General features: G+C 43.8%; 2 protein-coding genes across 7 annotated transcripts; one reads left to right on the forward strand and one right to left on the reverse strand.

The window, feature by feature from the left end:
* Positions 1-280: 280 nt before the first annotated feature.
* On the reverse strand, positions 281-8,802 carry LOC117743579 (protein-tyrosine kinase 2-beta-like). Of its 2 annotated transcripts, none has more exons than XM_034551217.1 (30): positions 8,541-8,802; positions 8,134-8,454; positions 7,855-8,033; positions 7,685-7,772; positions 7,443-7,522; positions 7,275-7,337; positions 7,139-7,193; positions 6,917-7,057; positions 6,745-6,816; positions 6,456-6,557; positions 6,079-6,196; positions 5,914-5,953; positions 5,658-5,683; positions 5,399-5,449; positions 5,145-5,239; positions 4,959-5,040; positions 4,322-4,422; positions 4,121-4,236; positions 3,899-3,999; positions 3,567-3,656; positions 3,065-3,269; positions 2,730-2,832; positions 2,516-2,563; positions 2,218-2,343; positions 1,958-1,990; positions 1,562-1,586; positions 1,214-1,254; positions 996-1,130; positions 800-880; positions 281-707 (listed from the first exon to the last, which is right to left on the reverse strand). In XM_034551217.1, exons 2-30 carry the CDS (start codon positions 8,335-8,337, stop codon positions 480-482), a joined length of 2,829 nt encoding a protein of 942 aa, XP_034407108.1. In that variant the 5' UTR covers positions 8,338-8,454; positions 8,541-8,802; the 3' UTR covers positions 281-479. The 2 variants fall into 2 exon arrangements, with proteins under 2 accessions (XP_034407108.1, XP_034407107.1); XM_034551216.1 differs by having other exon boundaries at positions 996-1,133; positions 8,541-8,801.
* A 2,506-nt stretch (positions 8,803-11,308) lies between these two features.
* Positions 11,309-25,570, forward strand: arhgef7b (Rho guanine nucleotide exchange factor (GEF) 7b). Of its 5 annotated transcripts, XM_034551309.1 has the most exons (22): positions 11,309-11,696; positions 13,132-13,215; positions 15,572-15,656; positions 15,939-16,063; positions 16,201-16,405; positions 17,613-17,704; positions 18,693-18,787; positions 19,052-19,147; positions 19,765-19,887; positions 19,987-20,125; positions 20,344-20,403; positions 20,648-20,794; positions 20,907-20,993; positions 21,071-21,149; positions 21,303-21,433; positions 21,520-21,744; positions 21,876-21,969; positions 22,187-22,276; positions 22,627-22,798; positions 23,069-23,155; positions 23,424-23,478; positions 23,878-25,570. In XM_034551309.1, the coding sequence occupies exons 1-22, from the start codon at positions 11,532-11,534 to the stop codon at positions 23,998-24,000; spliced, it is 2,559 nt and encodes an 852-aa protein (XP_034407200.1). In that variant the 5' UTR covers positions 11,309-11,531; the 3' UTR covers positions 24,001-25,570. The 5 variants fall into 5 exon arrangements, with proteins under 5 accessions (XP_034407200.1, XP_034407162.1, XP_034407171.1 ...); XM_034551271.1 differs by lacking the exon at positions 22,627-22,798 and having other exon boundaries at positions 23,059-23,155; XM_034551299.1 differs by lacking the exons at positions 11,309-11,696; positions 22,627-22,798 and adding an exon at positions 12,990-13,008 and having other exon boundaries at positions 23,059-23,155.
* Positions 25,571-26,547: the final 977 nt, after the last annotated feature.

Below are 26,547 nucleotides of genomic sequence, written 5' to 3' on the forward strand. Positions count from 1 at the left end.
TGACAGCAACTTTAGAACACGCCTTTGGCTCATATTTTAGCCAAGATATTATAGAAATAGTTGTTGTTGCCAACTCGCCCACTGGCTCATTCCTCATCAGGTTCTTGCACGTCATCTCAGGCAACTCAAAGCACACCTGACCTCAGATCCCTCCATGTGCCGTTCATGCACCAGATTTGTACTCTGCAGACAGCATTTGACAAAAAGATTTTTACTCTGTGTCAAAAAAAAACATCAATATATCGGTGACGCAAAAAGGGGAAAAAAACGACACAGAAAGTGCAAAAATCACATTTGTCTTTAATGGTTAAAAAAGAAGAAGAAAAAATGGTGTAACTTTATTGCTTTCACACATTGTGATAGTATATTTGGTTCGCCGTAAAAAGAAACGCTCAGTTTAACTTAACATGGTTGTATTTCCTCTTGGACAGGAAGTGTTTCACGCCCATCCGCTCGTCCTTCAACCCTGAACGTCGTGTTCACTCTCCAGGGTCCTCGGGTCTGGGCCGGGCCAGGTTGGCCCTGACTCGAGCCTGGTCCACGGCGTCCAGCAGGCTTTTGGAGTCCAGTGCCAGAGTGTGAGCGGCCTCCAACATCTGCCGCTGACACTCCTCCTTCAGCGACGTCACCGAGTTCTGCTGGGCCAGGCGCATCTTATTGATCAGCTCCCCTAAATCCTTGCTCAGCAGCTTCTTGGTGCCCTCGATCTGAGACGGAGAGGACAGACAGATCACGTGACACATCACACGTATTTCCCGTTTCTTTTAAAAAAACGCGCCGCAGGTGAAGCGAAGCTGACCTCTGTTGTGAGCGAGCTGTGCAGAGAGGGCAGGATGTCGTCGACGCTTTGGATCAGGCCACGGAGAGTGACCCCCGCCGCCTGGAGGTGGACGAGGGAGGAGAGGAGGAGGAAGAGGGGAGAGACAACCACATCGTTTTTTTTTGTGATTACGGACGCTTCTTTTTCCTGAACGAGAGGTAAAAAGGTGACCTACTCTGACGGCGTTGGGGTACTCGGAGGCCGGCTGCGTGTTGACGTCATTCTTCAGCTTGACCACCTGTTTCACCATCGCCATGACGCCGGTGTAAACCTGGTCACCTGATCGGTCCAGCTCAGCTGTGGGCCGAGGCTTCTGCGACACAACTTGTTTTGAATGACCACGTTTAACAAAAAGCTTTATAAAAAATGAGTGGTATTTTTTAATATTTTTACCTGTGTGACTGGGAGAGACATTGTGGGCTTTTCTGGAGGACCTGAGAGGGGAGAAAGAAATATCTTCACATTTTGTTTGCCCACACATGTTCTGCACATATGATATTTATGTGAACACAAAAACATTTGAGCAGATATAATATATTGTGAGAAAAATCCTAAATATCTCGTTTAAATGACTTTTTTTTTATTGTACGTAACTATTCACGCTGTGTGTCTCTGCTTATACAATCTGGTGAATTTGGTCCTGGTTTCTTGAAAGCCTTTCTGTATTATACTGCTGCATTATTCGTGGCATTTTCAGCGTGAAGAGTTAAGACTCAGTAACGCCTGTTTAAGAAGGCTCACCGTTTTCTGGGCTTTTCGCTGGAGTCTGCAAAAAAAGGGGAAGGATGTGAATCTACCAATTTAAAGTGGTTGTGTTTCAACATTCACGTCAGGTCAGAGGTCAGGCTATTTCTGTAAATTGGAGATGATAACGAGGTTCGGTTTCAGTTCTGCTGTTTGGGAAAAAAAACATCTGGACACCTTTTAGTAGTATAACAACCTTCTATACATTCTGACTAATACTAATGAAATCAAACTTTAAAAGAGGCAGACAATCTATGTGGACTATCACATCTAAAACTGTTGCGTATTAACCATACTGTACATACTGTCTGCAGGTATGTCGCTGCCCCCTAGTGGTAACAAAGTGCTTATAACTGTCAAATGAGCACAAGAGGAAATACAGATAATAAGTACCTTGATGTGTGAATCCAGTCTCACAACAGGATCCTACAGTAAAAAAAAAAGCAGATGTGAATGCAGCTGTGGTTGCGTAACGTAGGTGAGGTATTAATGCAAGTTGTTCCTGTGTCACGTGTCACTTTGTCTCTTTCGTCACACTCTCGAGGCCGCAAGCTTCTTCCTGTGCTTCCTTCGAAGAGGCACTATGAAACCTGACAGGAATGTGTGTGTGTGTGTGTGTGTGTGTGTGTGTGTGTGTGTGTGAGGTCCCTCACCAGGTGCTTCTCCTCCTGCTCCAGCCACTGTTTATCCACTTGCATCTCTCTTCTCTGTCGTTGTAAAGTGTCCTCCACTCGCTCTTTCTCTTTCTCCCACTCTGGCCTGGTGTCCGTGTCTGTTCCCTACGCGCGCACACACACACACACACGCACACAGACACACAAACACACACACACACACACAAACACACACACAGACACACACACACAATGCAACTAGATTTGGTCAGATATGAAATACAATGCATGACTTTGTAGCATGTTACTCCGTGTGTGTGTGTGTGTGTGTGGACACCTGTATGTGCGTGAATCGAGGAAGGGTATTGCCATGTATTCTGGACGGCTGGTGAGAGAGAGAAAGAGAGGACATGTGACCTTCAGTATTCCTGTTATTCCCCGGGCCCACATTACACATACTCACAGATATTTTAATATCGTAACGTCCCAATAAAACGATGAAAAGGCAGCACAAACAACGTTTTTCTCGTGAGCAGCATCGAGCCGCGTACCTTGGGCGGAGGGTCTGTGACGTCCTTTGAGTCGAACGATGACGCGATGGAGCGCGACCGGTCCCGCATCCCATCCCGCCGCAGCTCCATCCTGTGGATGTCTCTGACACACAAGCATCAGGTCGTGTTATGACGACCTCGTCTCAATATCAATATCTCTTGTTCTTTGGGGTTAACATGTTTTTTTGTTTGTTGACTATACATATTGAGCTTGAGCTGAGATCCCAGCATGCAAAAGCTGAAAGAACAGAATCTCAGAAACTACCAAAACCCTTTTTCAAGACTTCCAGAACCGTGAGATGGTAATAAAAGGGGAGGGGTGTGCGTGCGTGCACCTCAGGGAGCAGACGAGCTGGCTGAAGCTGGGTCGGTTGTGCGGCTCGTAGGTCCAGCAGCGGGCGAGCAGGGAGTAGACAGCGGTCGGGCACCACTGCGGCTCGGGGAGTCGAACTCCCGACTCCAGCTGGCGGATCACCTGCCCGTTCTCCAGCCAGAAGAACGGCTGCTGGGCCACCGAGAAGATCTCCCACGCGCACACACCTGGTCGAACAAAACGCACACGATTACTGTAGAAACGCTCGACTTGCTGAGGTTAGCCCTAGAAATAAAGCCCGGTGTTATGAATACACGCATACTTTTCATAACCCAGTCGAACGCTTACCCCATAAGCAGATGTCAGAGTCAAGCTTTGACTAGTACGTTTTACTTTTATGACTAACTTCCTCATAAAGTAAAGCAGAGTTCAGTCCAACAAAGAAGTTTCACAACTGTGGAGCTAAATGTATGCCACAATGTATTATGTATAAGTAATTCTGAGACATAAACTGTACTTCTCACCAAACATCCAGACGTCACTGGCTGTGGTGAAGCGTCTGAAGTTGATGGACTCGGGTGCCATCCATTTGATCGGCAATCGACTCACGGAGGCTGCGCACGTGAGGGCAAATATTTGAAGAGAAATGGGCACAAAAAAAATAAATATTGTCCAATATGTGAGACGTGAAGCTGGAGGTAAATAAAGAAAAAAACAAGAAGATCGGAGGTTTCACACTCTGAAATGAATTGAAATGTTGACCACAGGTATTTGTGTGTGTAGTAAGTGCATTTCTCTCTGTGTGTGTGTGTGTGTGTGTGTGTGTGTGTGTGTGTGTGTGTGTGTGTGTGTGCACCTTTATAGTACTCTTGGTCGTCCACGTAGCGAGACAGGCCAAAGTCGCCGAGCTTGACGCACTCCGGAGACGCCACCAAGACATTTCTCGCCGCGATGTCTCTGCAGCACAAAGACAGTAAACAGAAAACCAGACCCGACAATTATCTGTGTCGAAACTATAAAAAAAGAACGGGGCAGCTGGGGAGTGGTTTGAGGTTTTACTCGAGTGAGTCTCTGTTACCGGTGCACCATGCTGAGGCCCTCCAGGTAAGCCAAGGCGTTGCAGATTTGCAGGCAGTACAGCGTTAGCGTTGCGGTGGTCAGGGTGTACTGCTGCTGCACGAGGTAGCTCCCCAGCTGTCGGGGGGAGGGGGAGGTGTTACCTCACCACAGTGTGTTCTGTGCTTTACAGCCATGCAAACACACAACCAGAGCAACGCACCTCTCCGTGGTCCAGGAGCTCCATGACGATCCAGACGGGATCCACCTCGATGACGCCGATTAGACGCACGATGTGGGGATGATCCAGATTTTTCATCAAGCCTGCATCGGGGTGAATAACGCTTCATGTCATGAAGGAAGAAGACACGAAAGGACTTTACTGTGGAATAGATGGTACGGTCGGGAAACCAGGAAACCAGGAAACGAGAAGATTTCTGTTTTAGCTTGGTTTTGGGCACCAAAGATGTCGTGGCGTTTAGCAACTAAAAGGCCGGAGTTGGTGGTGCCCAAAACCGAGCTAAAAGGGGAGTACACATTGGATTTACTTTCTTCAGGTGGAGACAAACAGGCCTCCAAATGAATCTTCCAGCCTCAACACAACAACTATGTCAATGTGTTGACAGCTTGTTCCACTAAACACGTCTGAACGCAGCTCTAAAAGCCTCCAGTCTGGACCTTTTCACAAAGCCACATCCAGGCAACAGGAAGTCGACGACAGCAACGTTCTCAACTCGGATACACGCACACACATCATTAAAAAAATATATATCGAAAGAAGGATCATGTTTCATGTGAGAAAACAATACCAATATACCAAAAGTCACCTGGAGAGCTGATAATAACTGCAACGTACTCACCAGCTTCACTCAGAAACTTCTCCTTGACTTCAGCCGTAAAGTCCTTACAGGTTTTGATGGCCACACTGATCCTCTCTCCGGTCTACAAACACACGTCACACACACATCACCCACTCGTTTACCCCTTTCTGGTCCTCCAGTGGGATCAACTGTGGTGGCACGAAGACGCCAGAGCAACCAACTCACCGGGATTTTATAAACTCCGGCGTGAACCTCTCCGAAGAACCCCTCGCCCAGGATCCGACCCACTACGACGTGGTCTCTGGAGATCTGGGGCTTCTCTGAACACGCAAGACAGAAGCTTATGAAATATGCTCTACTGGAGAAAACTGGATGTTTGCACATTAAATATCATAGACGATGACATTTCTTAATGATTGCCTGGTATATTTAAAACCTAATATCCACTATAAATTCATTTTCAGTGAAACGCGACTCACCACCGGAGTCTTCTTCGTTGCCCTCTGTAATCTCAGCATAAACGTCCGAATCTGAGGTCAAAGAAACATGTTGAAATTGAAGATTTCATTTTTGTTGTTCTGTTTAAAGCCACAAACAAATAAATAAACAAACAGAAAAGGCCTCAGAAAAAACTTGAATCCTTGTTGAATAGTCAAAGTTAATCATTGCAGGCAGGATGGAAATTACAGTCCACATTTAATGTGTAATTTGTAAACCAGTCTTCAGACTTAGTCAGACCTCTATCAGGAATCATGGCACCCTGACTGGAAGAGAGAGAGAGAGAGAGAGAGAGAGAGAGAGAGAGAGAGAGAGAGAGAGAGAGAGAGAGAGAGAGAGACTTTGTTAAAGCAAGCCTTCAATAACATTTCAATCCACCCGTGACCTTTTGGTCCAGGTGAGAGGCGTGAATATGAAAGTATGAGCGCAACATAAAGGAGGGGGAAGGTGTGAAAATGAAATGTATTTACTTTCCAATATGATTTATCACCCTCACCTTTGTGGGATGTCAGGTAATTTCAGTCTCCCATCTCTCCCTGAAATAAGAACATTTGGGGGTTTTGTTCATCTCCGAGGTCGAGAAAATTAAAAAGGGACATTTCGAGGTTTTTTTACACACGGCTTCGAACGTGTGTTCCACTGCATTTGGACTCAAGCGTACCTTTGCCGGGCCGGATGATGAGCGAGCTCTCAGAGGCGCCTTCCAGCCGGCAGTAGCCGTCGATCAGGTCGGCCATGTTTTGTGCCACGGCCAGGGAGGAGGTGTTCACTGACAGCGGCTGCAGGGGTTGAAGATACAACATGTTCAGTCCGTGTCGAACTGCTCCCTCTTACCGCACAACTGGCACTTATACAAGTGCAACTCAGACGTGTGAAACTGGGTAAAAAGGTAAAGAAAATCCTCCACGGGTCTCCAGGAAGTCACTGCAGTCCAGCACGTACCTCCCCATTAAACCTAAACCTGTCATCCACACACGTTGGTCTTTGTGTGGATTAAATGCTACACTAATCCCCCCAAATCTTCATTTAGGAAGTCACCTGTTTGGCTCCCTCGATGTGCACCGTGAGCAGAGCCTGGCCATCACCCTCAGCAGAGCAGGAGATACTGCGCACCTGAGAGAACGTGGCCAGACACATGGGCTGCGGGCGAGACAAAGACGTCTATTAATGTGCAGGTTATGACGGATCAGCTTCTGCACATTGTCTCTCAGGCGTTGCACGCAGTGTAATTGTGTTTGCAGAGCCTTTCAATTGTTTGCATACTCATCATATCATCGTCCCCATCGTACATTCTCATTTGGACATGTCAAATGTCGCGTGAGCTCACCGTGGAGTTCTCAGTTTGCTGACTGATGCCTTCAGGGCCGATGACCAGGTCTATTGTTAGATTCCAGCCGTGCTATGGACGCAGGACACAAACGTATCAAAGAAATACGACATTTAGCTTGAAATCGTGGCAGGAAATAAACCTGCGACACCTCCACCCCCCTCATGCTCACCACGAGCCTGCAGGCGAAGCTCTCCTGTGTGTAGCTGTAGCACTGAGCCAGGGTGGTGAAGAACCTGTCCATGCACTGGTCCTGCTTCAGAGAGGAGTAGCCCTGGAACGTCTGCTGGACCAGCCGGCGGAGCTGTTTGGGCTGAGGCGTCCGTGTGCGGACAAATTACAATCGTATGACATCTTTGCATCATGCGCTGTCGTCGTTTTGACGTCTCATTACCTTCATGCTGTGGATCAGCTCTCTGGGGAAGAACAGGTCCAGACCCACGTCCTTCCTAAAGGAGGAGAGTCACACCGCCATGAAACCAAACCAACACCTTCTCAACAGCTCTGTCGATGCACTCGGCGTGACTTACTCTAATTGTTCAAAGTTGGACTTTTTCTCCAGTCCGTTCGGATTCATTTCTTTGAAGAACCTCCTGCAAAACGTGACGAATGGACACAGTGAATGTTTGGGGATTTTTTAAATTTAAAAAAACAGACGGCGTTCGATTGGTCGTTGAGGTGGGTGGTGGTTTCCGTACCTGATTTCCAGACAACCGAGCTGTAGAGCCATCCCGTCGCTGACTTTCGAGGCGTACTGCCGCATGTAGTCACTTCGTACCTATGGGGATAAACACACGCACACACACACACACACACACCTTCCATTGCCTGCAGCCTTTATAAACACAGTCCCAGTTCCCTAATCCAAACCGTATCCTGAATGAATCTGGCAAAAAGATATATATATATATATTTTATTTGCATCAAACGTGTTACTGACCTGCTGGTAAAAGTAGAGCAGTGTGGTCCTGTCGTCTTTGAATTCCTCCATGAAGTCCGACGGGATGTATCTGATCCTCAGGTCATATCTGTACAAACAAAACACGTGCAGTTGGCGTCTGTAACCAACATGTGAAACGACACGCAAGAGACAACGACGGAGGCGCTCACCTCCACTCGGCCTCGAGGTGCTGCTGCTCGTAGCGCCGGGTGAGTTCCGACACGGTCAGGTCCAGGTGCAGCCAGTGTACCGCTGAGGACTTGAGGTGTTTGAGGACGAGGCAATAGCACAGGCCGTGTGTTATATCTGGACCCACGCAGCCGCTGGACAGCACCAGGTTTATGACATCCTGGGACAGAAATCATGAAACAGTGGAGGAGACCACGGTGCAGGACATTAGAGGATAGTAGAGTTCAAAAGGTAAAGAGCAGGAGTAGAGTACAGTATACCTTGACCGCCCATCCTTCCTCACAGCGGACCAGTTTGAAGTTCTTGCCCAGGTTGGAGCTGTTACTAAGGAAACACACTTTGATGATCTTCACCGGGAAGATGCTGCCCCTGGCGACCGTTGCCGGGGGGGGCATATCCGAGGAATCCGACGGGCTGGTGGGAGACATGCTCCTCCAGCACAGGGTGCTGCTGTCTCCAGACATCACGCACACACACACACACACACACACACACAGACACACACTCTACTGCATACAGACGCACACCATTTCGCTCTCACACAATCACATGAGGCCCCGACGTGAAGGGACGCATTGAAGCTGGAGACAGACAGGACAAACGATCAACGATGATGCCGTCGCCGTTTCGAAAAAAAGAGCACTGGAAGGATCAACGCTGTACTCACCCGTCGCTCCAAAGCTGCTATTGTTGTCCTCTCAAAGTGAAGACAAGCCAGTGCCAGCGACACACTGCGTTCATGTTACGTTGTAAAGTGCAGATGCGGCCTTCTTTGGGGCCGGTTTAGCAGAGCAGAACAACCACGAAGAGGTCGCCCCCCCGAAGAAGAAGAAGAAAACGTACCAGTGAGCGAAAGAGGAAACGACACTCGCAAGCAAATGAGGAAGTTGAAGAGCAGCCTGCAGAACAAACTGACAGGATTGATGAAACCGCCGTGTCGCCCCCCCCGCCCCCACACCACCCCCCCCCTCTCACATGCAGTGGCACAGTCCAGTAAAACCCAACCACAACCCACCCCCAACATGAGCAGAAAGGGGCAACGCTTCCTCCTCCAAACGCGTTGACAGGGCGAAAGCAGGTGAAAACGGGGGATTTTGGGGCCTCCGGCGCTGACTTCTGTACAGGCATCCGTGGTCCTCAGAGTGTGAATCCAAAAGCGGATGCACTTTCAGAGGTATTCTGAGGTCAGATACCTTCTCAAATGCCGATTGTGACTTTGCACATGCTTCTATTCTTGAATTAAAAACCGCCCCGTCTCTAAGAAGAAAAGCATTTGGTGGAAAAGTCTTTCATTCTTTCAGATTCGACCTCGGTGGTTTTGTTGATTCTGAAGTGAAGTTAGACGTCTCTCTTTGACTCTGTGTGTGTGACTGCAAGAGAGAAACTAGATGAATACGAGCTCTTAATTTCTCTTTTTACCGACTTCCCACATTAAAGTGACAGTTATTTTGAGCAATACATCCTGTTATGTGGAGACATTGTTCACACTTACGATTCAACCCGATAAGCTTTTGAATACAGAATTGTATAAGCTCTTATTTGACATGGCTGGTGACAAGAAGTCCCCAGGGTGCAGGGAGCCCAGACACCGTGATGCATGATGGGAATTACTGACTGATGTTTTAAATGTGACATAGAGCCAATAAATAAATATGCTATGTTAGTTACATTCCCCTGAATTGAATAAAAAGCAGTGTTATGCTGAACTATTGCAGATCAATATTCACCTTCATAGCCTGTTTTGGGGTTAGCTTTATCAAGTATTGAGAGCCAATTGTTCTTCTCTTTATTGTTGTTACTTGTCAGTTAAAAGTGTGTTGAAAACTTTACTATATATGCACGACGAATAACATTTAAAATACAAATAAAGTCTACATTTTAGGTGACGACAAATAGGATATTGAAAGAGTATTTTATGTTTTGCATGTAGCTAATAGGTCACTTATAAATATAATAATATGATACATTTATGGGATTCATAATGAGTTTTTTTTGCCAAAAGTACTGATTAAATGCGTATACATCATTGTTTATATTTATTTACAATGTTCTCTTATAACCCTATGTTTTTCTTGTCAGGAGTAATCTTTTATCACTTTAAGTGATTTGACTTGACTTAAAATGTTGAAGGTTATCATCCAAACCTGAACCTGTAACTCAAACTGTCCAACAGAAGGCGACACATATTAATAATGTGCTTTCAGTCGTTGAATTACTTATGTCACGCTTATGCAGTCGCACGAAGAACTCGACTTACACGCAAGTTATTGAATAAATCAGTGCATAAACACAATTTAGCCTCACTGATGACTGTGTTTGAACAATAAGGATCCACTTTTCATAACGTAATTATTATCTAAGCAACGCTTGTTTTAATTAGGAGTATTTTAACTGATTTTTTAATTTTTATATATATATATATGGGGCATCGTTGGAAATAGAGAGGAACTCGCTGAATATGTAAATACATTTTATTTACATTTATTTATGACTTTCTCGGATGAGGCCCGTTGTCCGTGTGGTTTGATTGGCCTGTTAGTCATCGATGGGACGGTCCTGTCATGTGCAGCGTCAAACTCATCAAGAGAAGCGTGGGTTAAAGCGGAAGTTGGACGGTTCTGTCTTCAATGTAAAAGTGTGAAATTACTGTCATTAAAAAAACAAAACTCAATCAATCAAATTTGCTGTATAGCAGGACACCTTGCTACGTGAGCCTTGTTGATATTGACATACGGGTATGTTAGCTTATTGAAGACAGCATTTACATTTTTTGGTGGAGCCACTTTGTCTCACATTTACAGATTTATATAATGTTTTTAACATAAGGTATTTCTGCAAAACGCATTCTATTGGCTATTACTTTAAATATATTAGTATTATTATTATGTATGACTTATTATTATTTTATATTTATTTAGGGCTCTAAACTTTTCTTTTGAAGATTTTGTTTTTACGATTCAGAAACGTTCAGATGTTAGATGGACAGATTTCATTTAAAACATTGTGATTGACACAATATACAAACACATACAACATGGCGCCATGCATGATACATCATTAATTTGACAAATATGTCGGTGATGGTATGAAAATGCCATCGCTTTCTCGTACCCTTTTGTAATTAAATAATATACCTTTATTGTAGCCTCCTGTAGATTTAGACCATTGCATATAAATATATATGCGTTGCCAAAACATATCAAACAAAAGTGGGCAAAGAAGAAGAGCAGATTGTCCACAGAACCATGTGCTTTTAGTTTGAAAAATATAAAAGGAAGTTGCGTCTTAGAGCGTGTCACTTGACTCTAGTCCCGCTGCTACAGTTGTGCACACAAGCAAATGTGATGAGAGAGAGAGAGAGAGAGAGAGAGAGAGAGAGAGAGAGAGAGAGAGAGAGAGAGAGAGAGAGAGAGAGAGAGAGAGAGAGAGAGAGAGAGAGAGAGAGAGAGAGAGAGAGAGAGAGAGAGCAGTGCCGGACAATACGAGGCTGTTAAAGGAAGGAACTACCTTTCTCATTTCCACATCCATTGTTTTTTCCTTCTATTTCGGATCAACAGCCTGTGGGCGGGGCTTGCTGACCCGTCTGTCTCATTTATAGAGGAGAGGAGCCTGGAGAGTGTTGCTGCTGCTGCTGCTGTATGACATTGGAAACCCGGCCATGAATCCGGCCGAACAGACGGTAACGTGGCTCATAACGCTGGGGGTCCTGGAGTCCCCCAAGAAAAGCATCTCGGATCCGGAGGCTTTCCTCCAAACGTCCCTGCAGGATGGAGCGGTGCTCTGCAGGCTGTTGGAGCGACTCAGACCCGGGACGGTGGACAAAGTAAGTGGATGGAGGGATACGGGGCTATGGAAGGAAAACAAGTACCCATTACTGGATGAATGTGGTACATAAAAACATGGAAAACATTAAAGAAAAATACATTTAGCCCCGAGGCTATATATATATATATATATATATATATATATATATATATATATATATATATATATATATATATATATATATATATAGACAGTGCATAAAAAAAAAATTATGCAGAAATAAACAGTAAAATGCCTGGTAAATGTTATTTACAAACTGACAGACAATACTGTCACACTATTCACACACATTCTTTGATCCCCCCCCCCCCCCCTTTGACATGTATTTAGAATTTAAAGTCAAAGGGGGGAGCACTTTTTAAACACTTACACATTAAATGTTTGCAATATTATTTTTAAATTTATTCTGTTAAAAGTACTAATTTATATTTAAAAATATATATATGTTTTGTTTATTTTTTAGGGGGGGAGATAATAAGAAAGAAGATATGTTACATGCGATACCTGATCAGATTCCTGCACTAAAATGATAGTGCTGTAATTCTAATAATGTTAATTAAAATAACTACTACTGTAATATTGAATATAAGCTGATTCCACTACTAATTGGTCCACTGTTTATCAGAGCTAATACCATTGGTCACCAAAACCAGTACACGCCTACAGTAGAGAGCTATAGCCTCCCACTCCCCCCTCTCCCTCACACACACGCACACAAACACGCACGCACACACACACACACACACACACACACACACACACACGCACACACACGCGCGCACACACACACACACACACACAGTGGACTATGAGCCTGTCAACGTCATATCCTCCTTTGGCTTCCCTGTCAGATCTCTATCAAAGTAGCTTATATTAGCTTCAACCCAGCAAAGAGGGAGGCCCGGCCTCTTTCAAAATAAAGGCATAACTCGGATCACCCACTGTACCATTTATTTAGATAACAGCCATGCCACCACAGCTTGTCCACTTTTGCGACGGCATTAAAGCTCATTAAAAGTTGCATCATGTATATTGTAGCTGAGTTTTGTTTTGTTTGCGCTTAATTAGCAGATTTGGAAGACAAGCTACAAAGCGAGAGGATTCTTTATAAATTACTCAAAAACTAAAGATACCCGAAAAAAACAACAATGCGTCTCGCTACTAACTGCAATGCTAATAATAATGATTAAAGTAGCTTTCACAGAAAGCTCAATGTTAAACACAAAATATACAAACAAGCCTTAATTTGAAAATTAAAAACCGGAAGTATCTTTAATTGTTCGAGTTAACTTGACGCTGTGAAGCAGCAGGTGGGCCGGTTTACGAGCAGCGCCTGGAAAAAGATTGTTTACGTGATGAAAACACCTCCGTGAGCACTTTATTGACATGTCGCGTGACTATTTGAGGCTAATTGAGTTACTTCCTGTGTGCAGTTCTTCCAGGAGCCGAGGGGCGACAGCGAGAGTCAGCGGAACATCTCCGAGTTTGTTAAAGGCTGCGGGGCTTTCGGCGTGGAGGTGAGTATATATACCTGTATTTATAAATGCACGTACTATATATATATATATATATATATATATATATATATATATATATATATATATATATATATATATATATATATATATATACATACATATATATCTGTATTTATTAATGCGTGTACTTGCTTCACACCCGCGCGACGTAACGCTTGTTTTGTGTCACCTTTTTGAAACGTACGTGTCGTGACGTTTATCGGTGATGTCTGCGCTGTTAGTGATTAGCCGCTATTCGGCGCGCGCAACAGGTGTTGTGTTCACGAGCGACCTGGAAAGGTGTCGTTTATCAAGCAATATGGCTGTTTTATTGGGCATTTCTTTTTCCAATATTCCTGGGAAATTACACATTTAAAATAAATTCTCTCTCTCTCTCTTAGTCAGTAAATTATCTTAAATCATCCTCTGGAAATAAGGGCTATGTGGAATAAATTATTTGATCTAGAGGCAGACTTATTTATTTGAGAGTTGAAGATGCTAATTGCTGTTTGCATGTTTTTTAAAAAATCTAAAAAAAAGTGTGTGTGTCAGGTTAAATCCTAGCCCTCTCCATAGGGCTATAGTGAATAGTGTAATATACACAATTACACCACACACTCACACATGCATTACAAAACATGTAATCATCAAGAGCAGATTATGCAACACAGGAGTCCTGGACTTTTTTTTTTTTTTTATAAATAAGGTTTTTCTCCAGACTTGGAGAATCTTTTTTTAATTTATTTTGTATGTCCCTAAAAGGACTTTAAACAACATCCTGAATCTGGGTGGAAAAGTAGCAATGGGGGGAAAAAAGCAGAGGAAATAGAGGAGAAGAGCGGGTTGGGCTGACTCAATGCCAAACGTCAGGCAGTCTGTGGATATATTTTTCAATCAGGTTGATTAGAAATATGTCAGCCATGTTGTTACGGGCAGCCTGACTGACATCAGCGAAGTCATTCTCCCAGTCGCTCACTGGACGGGCGGAGGACGAGACAGCAGGAGTGTGTGGTTGAGTTCTGACACAATTCATCAGATCTTAAATCTGTTATTGAATATTGATTCTGTGCATTCAGAGTGACGTCTCTGCCGCATTAAATCCCCGTTATCAGGTAAGCCGTTTGACCAATTACAGGCGTCCGTTTAAAGCATGCTGGGACTACGTTCTCTCGGCTCCTCACCGTCTTTTCATGAGGAACACAACTGCATTTAATACATAGTTCATATCTGGGGTTTGTAATTTGGTGCGGCATTACTGCTATTTATGTAACGTTAAATCGTATTGTATTTAACTTTTACGAAACTATTCATTCTGATTTTAAAAGATGTATTTAAAGCAGGTTGGACTCCTCATTAATAATACTGGACTCTGATCCTGCAATGCAAATTCATGAATAGGATGGATGTCCTGAATCTCATTTCGCCTGTCGAGGTCATCGTTTACTTCATGTTAATTAACAAATATGTCACGTAAAACCAAATTCTTCCAGGGACCAACAAAGGGCTATCTGTTTCAATATCAACTGCACTATTTATCCATTAGTGAGGAATAAAATCCTTCTGCAAATGCTTTCCTTATCAATCGTTTTTTTTTTAACTTGATGCACGATTGTTCTGGAACAGCTAAATACCTCAAATGTGTACAAATGCAACCTTATTGGTACATTTCTACTGCAGCAGTGCATCGAAAGCCTCGCTTTGCATCTTGGCCCAATGCCAGTGGGAGCGAAGGAAGTGTGTATTTACTGTTGGCTCCACACTGCCCTGACTACTAATCAGCCTGTGGATATAAATCAGATCAAGTGGGTTCTTAGGAGGAGGAACGACATTAAAGAACGCCGTTGTTTTAACATTAGATTAAAGAGGACCGGCGCTGTAAAGAATTCGAAATAGGATTTTCTACAATTCCTGTTTTGCTCTCAGTTTTTAGTTTTATTTTGAAACCGTTTTAAGTGTTTGAATCAGAAGTTTTGAAGGCCCACATTGCCTCCACCTTCACACCTAGTCAGTGTGTGCGTGTGTGGTATACACAAGATTAGGGTCTTTTGATTGTGTGTGTGTGTGTGTGTGTGTGTGTGTGATGAGATTACAAGGGGATGCTCAGACTTTGAGTAATCCTGCTCCAGACTGCAGTTGGAGCAGGGACTCCAACCTCCACCACTCTTAGCATTTCTTAATTTTTTTTTTGTACGCTTTCACAATGTAAATTCCAAATTTAGAATTGATGCGAGCGAATTAACGAGATTCTGAAGGAACGAATCCGCATTTACTGGAAATAGTTTTTGTTACATCCATATTCTTACAAAGTGTTTTATTAAACTATTTCACGTAGCTTTCTTTCTGTTTCCTCCTTAAGCCCTTTGAGGTCAATGACCTCCTGCAGGGACTGAACTTCCCCAAGGTCCTAAACTCCTTGGTTGCCCTCAACAAAGCTACTGAAGGTGAGATTATTGTGTTCAACAAGGCAAACTATTTTTGTCTTTGTCTTTTATTTGTTCTTTTGATTTCTTCACCTTCTTTTCTTCTGTTTTCTATAAGTGCCCTATACATTTAAATTTGTATTTAATTAATTAATAAAAGCATGTTATAATGTTACCTTATTCTGTATTAAATAACACTTTTATAAATGCTCTTTAGGTTTATTGGTGTCATTACACAAGCTTTTAATGACATTTAGATCTTTTTAATTGTTTAACTCTACTATTAATTGTAACACTGTGCAGATTTAAGTGTTTCTGAAGACGGTGTGTGCGTGCCGCACTCCTCACACTTGAGGATCAAGTCCTTTGACTCTCTGAACACTCACAGTCGCTCCTCCAAAGTGCTGCAGCCTCAGTACCGCAGCCTGGTGAGTTGCCATATAAAACTCTGATATCCATCGGCCGCTCTCGTCCCGTGTTCATCCCTCTGAGGCGGCCACCAGGGGATAAACATCTGGTAGGTGTTCATTCTGCACAGACTCAGTGAGTCCTCTTCTTCCCTCAGGACATGTCGGAGGGCAGCGGGTGTGGCCACGTGCTGTTCAAGGCGCGCTTTACCTTCCAGCAGACCAACGAGGACGAACTCTCGTTCTCCAAGGGCGACATCGTCAGTGTGAGCCGGCAGGAGGACGGGGGCTGGTGGGAGGGCTCGGTCAACGGCAATTCCGGGTGGTTCCCCAGTAACTACGTACGGGAGCTGAAAGGAAGCGGTGGGTGTGTTTGCTTCAGATGTTGTGCATCGTTCTTCGGGGCAGTGGGGGAGAAGCCAAACTGGTTTCTTACCGTTGTCCCGGTTGCGGCAGCTGAATATTTAGCAAATGTTTTCACCGAGACGACGAGATAATGTCCCAAACCTCTCAATATGAATTTGAAGTGTGCAAGAATTTGTCAAAGCAGTGTAACAAACCAAACGCACATAAACTAACTAGCAGGTCTGTGTTTACTGACACCGGCCTACGACCTACCTTAAGGAAGCAGACTGGCCTAATGATCTTTGAACTGTAACACAAGCTAATTTGGAGCTTTTATTCTAGTTCATTGGAGCAGACATTCCTCACTCGAGCCACTCTTTTAAAAACACATCGGCGGAGTCCTGACTTCTGACTGCATGTAAGAGCCACATCCTCGCGGTTTGATTGTGTCGCTTTCTGCGGAGAGGAGGCAGGAACGAAGGAAGGAAGGAAGCTCCACACGCACACAAAGACAGGAAGTGCCTGAGCTGCTGTATAGAAAAGAACTTCCTGACTTAATGCTCGCAGCGGAAAACAAGGATCACGATAACAGCGCCCTGAACAACGGCAGCAAATGCACATGGCCAGTGGGAGCCTGCAACGGAGGGACCCACCATTATGGTGACTAATGTTCTCCTTTTTGTTTCTGCTCCAACACCAAGACGTGTCGGCGAACATCATCATCACGCTGATCACTCTCTAGAAAATGTGCATTAATCTTGTGACTTTTACATTGCAATGTCTCCAAATGGCGAACCGGAGGATATGACGGCAATGCGCTATTATTGGCCATTGGGACAGTGGAATTACATTGTGGACTCGGATAATTCAGTTTGAAGCCTTCAATCATTGGTCGTCCTACATTCTGTAGATTATATGGACACAACGTTGCCCTGCAGTCAGGAAGGGTCATTTTCATTTCCTTGATTAGGGATGACAGTCCAGCCACAACGAGTCATTTTACTAGCGAGACACAACACCATAAAGTGGAAGGTCTGTACATGTTGTTATTTAATTGTGAAATAACAACTTTGTTAAAGGATTTGAAGATGATCATTGTTTTTGTGTGTTTTCTTTTAGATCTGGAGTATTTTTCAACATAGAATAACTATAAAGAGCTTTAACATGTGTTTTATAGGTTGTTTATGTGTGGCCTGACCTGCTTGTTTCTTTCTTTCTTTTAAAGACAAGACATTAGAAAAGCCGAAGTCTGGGACCCTGAAAAGCCCCCCCAAAGGTTGTGACACCACCATCCTCAGTAAGACCTACTACAACGTGGTGAGCATCATGCCCTGAGGAAAGTGTGTGTGTGTGTGTGTGTGTGTGTGTGTGTGTGTGTATCAGGATCTGTGTCAGACTTCTGGGTAATGAATTCCTCAGATATCCTCATCAGAAATGTAGTAGATATCTCCTTTTGTTCCTTCCTGGTTAGACTGATTCAGAGTGAACCGATTTAACAGATAGTTCTCACGTGTGTGTGTGCGTGTGCGCCTGCTTTTGTGCAATCAATAATTTTTCTCCCCACACATCCATTTAACGATTGTGTGTCTGCGTCCGCGTGTGTGGACCCTGAATGGAACCCCTGTGTGAGAGTGCAGCAGATGTAATGTAGGTTATCTCTTCCATCCCAGTGGTTTCTGGGGCAGCCTTGCCCCGGGGTTGGCGTGTGTGTGAATAATGCAGCAAGCTGCGACAGTCTCTTTAGACAGTCCATCTTTGGTTGGAGTACCCGAGTCTCTCACTCACAGACCCTGGCGCCTGAAGTCAAAGCTGTTCTTAGATTAAAAAAAATACATAACAAAAAGACGGTTTTGTTTGGGCTCTGGCTTTCCTCTCTGTGTCCTCCGACGCGTCTATGTTTCTATTAAAAATAATGAATACACAAAAAGGTGTTGCAGATGAAACATTGGAGGTCCAGACCCGAGGGGAGACGAAGCAACAATGTGTCTGAAATCCAAGCGTTCATTACCAGAACCCTCACACACCTGAGAGGCTGTGATGTCGTGGGGAGATGAGCCAATTAGCCGGTGGAGTCGGACCCATAGAAAGCTACTTGAGCTGGTGTCACGGCTCCCACAGCGCCTGATATGGCTCCCCATTAGCATCTAACAAAAGACTTCTCCTTGGAGAGTCCTTTAGCCTGAGCAGGAGCTTTTTGTCTTCAATGTGGAGGCTTCGATTTTGAACATTTTTATAGAAGTGCCATCCCATTTTATTTTACTGTAATTAATATAAAAGCCTGCGTGTGTTTCCGTGCCTCCTTCAGGTCCTGCAGAACATCCTCGAAACGGAGAGTGAATATTCGAGGGAGCTCCAGAGTCTCCTTGGCTCCTACCTGCGCTCTCTGCACCCCACAGACAGGTGGGGTTATTTTTACTCTTTTGCATTGTTTTATTCAACGATGTAAGAGGGGTAGCGACACACACACACACACGCACGCACACACACACACACGCGCTAGCATATCTATTGCAACACCAATACCACCTGTCACATTTGTGTCCTTTGTCCTATATTGCACACATAAATATATTACAACATGCATGAATTTATTATCCTTATCTTTTAGAGCTCGGCAAGTATAATTTATTCATACACCATTATGATTTGACTTCCGTATTGCAGACTCAGCAATGTTGACATCGGTCACATTCACGGCAATCTGGAGGAGATCTCAACCTTCCAGCAGATGTTGGTTCAATCCTTGGAGGAGCACACAAAGTCAGTGCACTAATCTCCTTCTGTCGGATACAAATGCTACTGAAACGTAGTGTGATAATGAGCATGATGCAACGTTAATAACTGGATTTTTAAAAAAGTAGTATTTTCTGCATCATCCAGGTGTGTTGACGTGGATAAAATTGTTAATATTTCTTTGTCAATTTATGACACTAAATTATATATTTGGCTTCTGCGATACTGTGATGGACTTTTTCCCCCTAATTTTCTGATAGAGCACCACGGATCAAGAGCTTTGCTGGTTATTAGAGCTACAGAGACATCTGAGTCCTGTGTTGAAGTAGTCAAGAGAGACGATTTGGTGATGAAGTGTCTTTTTAAAGAGATCAAGAAAATGATTAAAGTTTGTAAAATATGTCATTCAAATCTTACAAACGGAGAAACTGTTCAACTATTATTTGGTTGTTTATCATTTTAAGTTTGTTGACAGATTAGAGAGGAACCTTCATGGCCTTGAATGCAGCCTTGATGCGCGTGTTTTATGCGAGTCAGAGAGTCCCAATTTTATATGTTTTTGACTAGCTGATGCCCCAAAATGATCATCAGTTTAATTATTTATCGTTGTGTGTAATTAAATGCGATGTCATTTGTCTGTGTAGACTCCCAGAGAACCAACAGAGGATCGGGGCCTTCTTCCTCAACCTATTGCCCCAGATAAAGCCCATCTATGTGGCCTACTGCTCCAACCACCCATTCGCTGTCAACGTACTCGTACAGCACAGGTACCGTCGGAGATGTGTTATTCTGTATTTGACCTTGTGTGTTAGTTCCTAAAGTGTGTGACTATATTGTGTGTGTGTGTGTGTGTGTCTGCATCACAGTGAGGAGCTGGGGGAGTACATGGAGTCAAAGGGCTCGTCCACTCCTGGGATCCTGACTCTCACCACTAGTCTGAGTAAACCCTTCACCAGACTGGAGAGGTACCCAACGCTGCTGAAGGAACTGGACAGACACATGGAGGTTAGCCACCTGTCTGTCTGTATTATTATTATTATACAAATCAACCAGATTAATGTAAGTGATTTACTCTGTTTTCCACCTGTGATTGACGCTAGATAACATAACATGACCTGAATGAAAAGTGTTGCCAGGATGTTTTAATCTTCATGCATCAAATAAGGAACAAAAAACATTCTTTTCAATGTGTTTCCTTGTTTTATTTTGTTCTTTTGTCTCAGGACCAACACCCTGACAGAGCCGATCTCATTGCTGCCATGATGGACTTTAAAAGCTTTGCAGTAAGACACACACACACACACACACACACACACACGCATTAGATTTGACTTCACGTTAGATAGAGCGGACTTGTCCACCTATTGCGCAACATATTTAGTCACATTTGTAAAGCAGCAGATTTCTTAAAACGGCCAAAAGAAGGATTATTGCTACGGACGCTTAGTGTAGTGTGTTTCCCTTTTTTACCAGGCAACAGATGAACTGTATTGATGTGTGTGTGTGTGTGTGTGTGTGTGTGTTCAGGCTCAGTGCCAGCAGGTGAGGAAGAAGAAGGACCTGGAGTTGCAGATTCTAACGGAGCCGATCAGAAACTGGGAGGGGGATGACATCAGAACCCTCGGCCCCGTTCTCCACATGTCCCATTCGACAGTCCACACGCAGAACTGTCAGGTACTGATGCTGACTGATTGACCTAGACAGGTCTCACCTGAGTTCAGACCCCAAAACCGTTGAGTTCAAGTGACCACAAAAAGAGTACGTTAAAGGTGTTTTTGTTTCCCAGGACTCAAATGAACGCTACCTCGTCCTCTTCCCTCACACTCTGCTCGTGCTCTCTGCCAGCTTGAGGATGAGCGGCTTCATCTACCAGGTGGGTTTGCACTTCGGATGAGGATGTTAATGTGCTCCGGGCCTCTGCGTTCCACTGGTTCATGTGTGTCTCTGTAGGGAAGGATACCGCTGTCGGGGATGCTCATCTCCAGAATAGAGGACGGAGAAAACCTGAAGAATGCTTTCGAAATTTCCGGTCGGTCCCTTTTTTTTCTCATTTAGCGTTTTAATTTTAATTGTTTCAGACAAGGATCAGCCTGACTTTAACATCTTTTTATACTGGTGCTTACACCTGCACTTGTTTTATTAGTATGAAAACAAACGTGTGTGTGTTGTTGTTGTTGTTCAGGTGGCCAGTGTGATCGGATGCAGGTGGCCTGTAACAGTCAGCACGAGCTCCAGGAGTGGCTGGACCTTCTCACTAAACACACACACACTCCGGCCACGTCCACACACAGGCCTCAGTCCGTCTGTCACACAGTAAGCCATCGTTTGATCCACTTCACTGCCTTCACGCAGCATCTGCTCCTTCCTGTTTCCTACAACCTCTTCTCTGCTTCGCCCAGTTGCCCTCTCAGCCCGCCACTCCCTCCAGACACTCTGAGTCTCGTGGAGGGAGCGTTGGACACACCTACCACACCCTCCCCCATCCCCCGTCATTCGGGACGGTCCTCAGTAACAGCCCTATGTGGGGGCCCCTGGAGCCACCGAGTACCCCTAAACCCTGGAGCCTGAGCTGCCTTCGCCCTGCTCCTCCACTCCGGCCCTCGGCCGCTCTCTGCTTGAAGGAGGTGCTGTCCACATATTCCAATGTGTTGCTCACATTAAGGAACCTAAAAGGGTTCTTGAGGATGTTTTTAAGAAGATGTAGAACAGTTAGCTACATTTCTACTGAACGTATTCCTGTGTCTTCTGTTTGTAGGATATGAGCAAGAGTCCGAAGAACATGAAGAAGCTCCTGCCAAAGAGGAAGCCAGACAGGAAACCTTCAGAGGAGGACTTCACCGTCAGAAAAAGTGAGTATGCAACTCGGCAGCACTTCACTCCAATTGTGACGGAACAATGAGCTCCTTAAAGAAAAGAAAAGTTGGCTTTAAACTTCCCCAGAAAATGGTCCCAAAATAGTAGTTTGATTTAATATATTTTCATTAAATTTTAACTAAAAAAACAAATGTTTGCTTACAAACTTAATAGCCAAACTCTCTCAAGTGTCCCTCTGTCCTTGTCTCTCAGGTACAGCAGCTCTAGAGGAGGACGCTCAGATACTGAAGGTGATTGAGGCTTACTGCACCAGCGCCAAGACGCGACAGACGCTCAACTCCAGTGAGTTCTCACACACACACACACACGGTCTTATTGCTAACCGCCGTTTGTTCTCTGCCGTCAGCTCTAACAATGTGTTTCTCTCTCCTCTCTTTTTTTATTTTTTTATGTCTGCCCTTCCTCTGCTTTCCCAATCCATGTGTTTTTGGTTTCATCGTCTTATTCTGATATCTTACTCCCCGTTTGCCTTTTTTTTAAATTTCGTGTCGCATTTGGTTCAAATCTTTTTTTGTATTTATTTATTTATTACTGTTTACAACTTCAATATGGTTTTTCCTCCCGCCTTCCCCCCCCAACATTCAATTTGGTTTGTTCGAACCCCGTCTATTGCTGGTTACTTCATGGTACAGCCTGGCAGGGGACTGACCTCATGCACAACCATGTGCTCGCTGACTCCAGCCTCACCGTCGCTGGTTTCCCCGGCAACCTGCCTTGTTCTGACCAGTCAGAGGACTCGGATTATGACAGTCTCTGGACCGCCCATAGTTACAGGACTGCCTCATTTTCTCGTAAGACATCGGTGTCGTAAAGCACGGACGTGCTAGCGAAGCAGCTAGCTTACAACTAGGGGCAGAAGCACACATCCGTATATCTTCTTTCCCCTGCTGTGCGTCTGTGTCGTTGTGTACAAGCCTCTGTGAAACCCCCATGCAGTAGAGTCAGTCAGCAGATATCCCATAGTACATAGGTGCAGTATATTTAATGGTAAAAATGCATGTTCGTGTGCACGTATGTTCTTTTGCACCACGCAGGGTTAATAACGTCCACTGTTGTTCACTCAGGCTCCAGCAGGAAGGACGTGCACATGTTGTTCCCAGAGGAGGAGAAGATCATCGTGGAGGAGACCAGGAGCAACGGGCAAACTGTAGTGGAGGAGAGGTGAGAGTGGAGAGACGAAGGTGTGTTTTTATGTACTTTAACGTGGAGATGCGTTCAGTCAAAAGATGAGATACAAATGAAAAAGGTTCATCCTGAACATGCAATAAAAACCAAACACAAGCACTCATTTAGAAACTGAAAACGTGTCAAAATGGAACATTATATTAGTTTAACTTAAGCTACATAATTTAAAAAATGTACTGTTTATGAAATTAAAAGCAAGTCGCAGAGACATATTTCACAGAATAAAGCTGTTCTGTTCCTGCAGGAGTCTGGTGGACACCGTGTACAGTCTGAAGGATGAAATCCAGGGGCTCAAACAGGTACGTCTGCAGTCGGGCTGCTATTAATGTGGCCAAATACGCATCTGCATTATTAATTAGGGATGCGCAGTATGCTGGTGGCTGAAACATTATCCTCTAATAAATAAAAAAATTAAATCATTGGTTAAGTGGATACGATTAGATGAGAAATGACTTCATTCATCCAGAGGGACATTGTTGTGCAGCAGTAGAGAAGAGTGTATAGAATGAAAATAAAACTAAATATAAACAATAAAAAGGAGCAATAAGGTGCCTTTTTTAAATGCTTTTTTTTTTAGCCAAAATGACCACTTGTTTGCTTGAGTCAAAAATCAAACAACAGATCTCATATCCTTCCTCCACTCTTCCTTTGTATCCCTCCATTCTTTCCTCCTGCCCGTCTTTCTTTTGCCTCTCCAGGACAACAAGAGGATGAAAAGGACGCTGGAGGAGGAGCAGCGAGCGAGGAAGGAGCTGGAGAAGGTCGTCAGGAGAGTCCTGAAGACCATGAACGACCCCACCTGGGATGAGACGAACCTCTGAGGTCCGTATGGATCTGATCACCAATCTCTGACTTGATGATGACCAAAGCTCGTCCCCACTTTCACTTGCTTTGACCTTCGCGGTGACCTTTGGGATGAACTGTGGACCAAGAGAAAAAGCCTGCCAGCCAACAACAGACCGCAAAGCTGTGACGCCAAATCAGCTGGTAGGTACGATGACATCACTTCCTGTGACGCAGCCTCGTTTGGAGCACAGACAAACTAATCTCTTTTTCTCATCTACCTGTGAATTAATCTTTCATTCCTTCTTGTGCTTATTTGCGTTAAGTATGATTTTTCACCTTTTTTGCCAGGATGGTGTTTTATTGATTGGCCTGAAATATACATTTCAAAGAGATTGCAACTTGACGTAGACACCCACACTCCTCATTTCATCAGCAGACATTTTTATTGTACGATATATTTTTCTGGATTCTAACAAATCATAAAGTTGGTTTATTTCATATATTAAATACAAAGTGTAGTCGCTTCAATTTAAAGTGAACCTACATTTACCAGCTCTTAAAAGTGACGGGATCAGTGTAAAGTTCTCCGTTAGGTGTGAAGGATGTTGCTGCTTTGAGGACAACTGCATAGCTTTATGGGATATGCACGTTTCTGGAGTGATTTATGCATTTTATTATTTTTTTTAAAGTAATATTTGGTGGGAGATTTTTCTCAGGAATGAACTCGTTTCAGCCTTCAGCTCCAGATTAAACTTCTATTCAAAGTTTCATATTCTTGCAGGTGGACTCCCCAAGAAACATTTAAAAGTTTAGGAAACCCTGATTTTTAGATTTTAATAATACAAATGACCTCAAAGCCCCGCCCACTACGAATCCAGGCTGCCGTATGCAAACATGGCACACAATGTGAAGGCAGTAACTCTTTGTGATAGTCGGAATAAGGTCCAGCTAAATGTACGCGTTCACCTGTCAAGAGTCCTTTTCATTGTTCATTTTACAGAAGTCGCACGTTTTTATTTATTATGTTTAACTCTTTTTCTAAACTACTGTCACCTCTTTTTGTGCTCCAGCCGTCAATATTACGAAGGTCTGAAGGATTAACTTGAACCGCTCAGTGAGTCAAACACGTCTTAAACTTCAGAAGCTAAACACAATATTCACATCTCGCTGCTCTTTCTGTTTCAAGACCAAAGTCCAAGCAATACAACACTGGGAAATGTTTTTTTTGTAATGATTTTTAGTGTCAATATGCAATTTACCGTGTAATGCTTTCTTGTTTTTATATTTGTATTTTTACTCTGGTTTTGATTTGTAACACTGCTTATTTTCTACCGTTATGATCACACCGGAGATGATTTGTGCCGAAACGCAGCATCATGAGACGAGCCTCGGGAAAAACAACCTTTTCCTTTTTGCTAAAGTTTATTATTGAAATTTAGAAACCACACTAATGCAAGCTACGTGATACCGTTTGTCAATTATTGACTCTAACTTATGTATTTAAATGAAAGTGAATGATACATGTGTTACCGTGACAGGAATAATCCTCCCTCTATTTATTTCACCCATTTGTCTGTGAATAAAATGTCGAATCCAACAGTTGGACCTCCTGTCTCCAGTCGATCTCTCTGCAGCTAAAAGCAATGACGTCCATTGACGTGCATTAAAAGGTCGTAGTTTAAAAAAAAAAGATTCCTCACACAAGCGCATCATACAGTTCTTACACGGATGACAACGGACCCCAAGTTCCCTCACATGACGGTCAGTAGAGGACGTTGCACCCGTACACACATGTACGTCAGGTGGCACTGATGTGTACCTCCCAGAGTACACACGTAGTGTGAATATATATAAATATATATATATATATATATATATATATATATATATATATATATATATATATATATATATATTTATATTTATTCATGAAAAGAGCCTTTTTCATCATATTGATCAAAAAGGCTCATTTTTTTTTTGCTTCTCGTCGTATTGATTGGGTATTTTCTTACCTGTGTGAGCGCTCTGTTATCGGCTCTAAAGAGTGAATGAGGAGAGTGAGTTTGAGTAACAAGGAGCCGAAGGAGGATTGCATGCTTATATTTTCCGGCTGTGCACATTCAGAATAGAACTGCGAGGTGAAAGATGAACTTTACGCCCGTTGTCTCTCTTCCAGCTTCATATTAACACGTGACATCAGAGGTGAGACGCCTATTGTGCACACGCATTCATTGTAAAGCCTCTTTTTCCTGAATTGGATGGCCACGCGCAGATACGCCATGTTTCACAATGCACGCACTGACAGTTTGAAGGCTTCCATTGCTCGACGTCTGTTATCAATGCAATCGATAACGTCACGTGGCTAAATTGCCATCGGGCTTTTGGCAGGACACCAGTGAGGAGCATTCTTCCCGTAACAACAGAGGAGAAAAGAGGCTTTGTGGAGTCGTCCTTACTAAATTGACAAGGCCTTTTACAGCCTTTGATACAGGGCTGGCTGCCTCGCACAATGGAAGGCATATAAATTTGCAGATGTCGTCTGGAAAGCTCAAATGTCAACGCTTCTCACAACAACACCAGGG

This window comes from Cyclopterus lumpus, chromosome 2 (assembly GCF_009769545.1).
Source record: "Cyclopterus lumpus isolate fCycLum1 chromosome 2, fCycLum1.pri, whole genome shotgun sequence".
NCBI classification, from domain to species: Eukaryota; Metazoa; Chordata; class Actinopteri; order Perciformes; family Cyclopteridae; genus Cyclopterus; species Cyclopterus lumpus.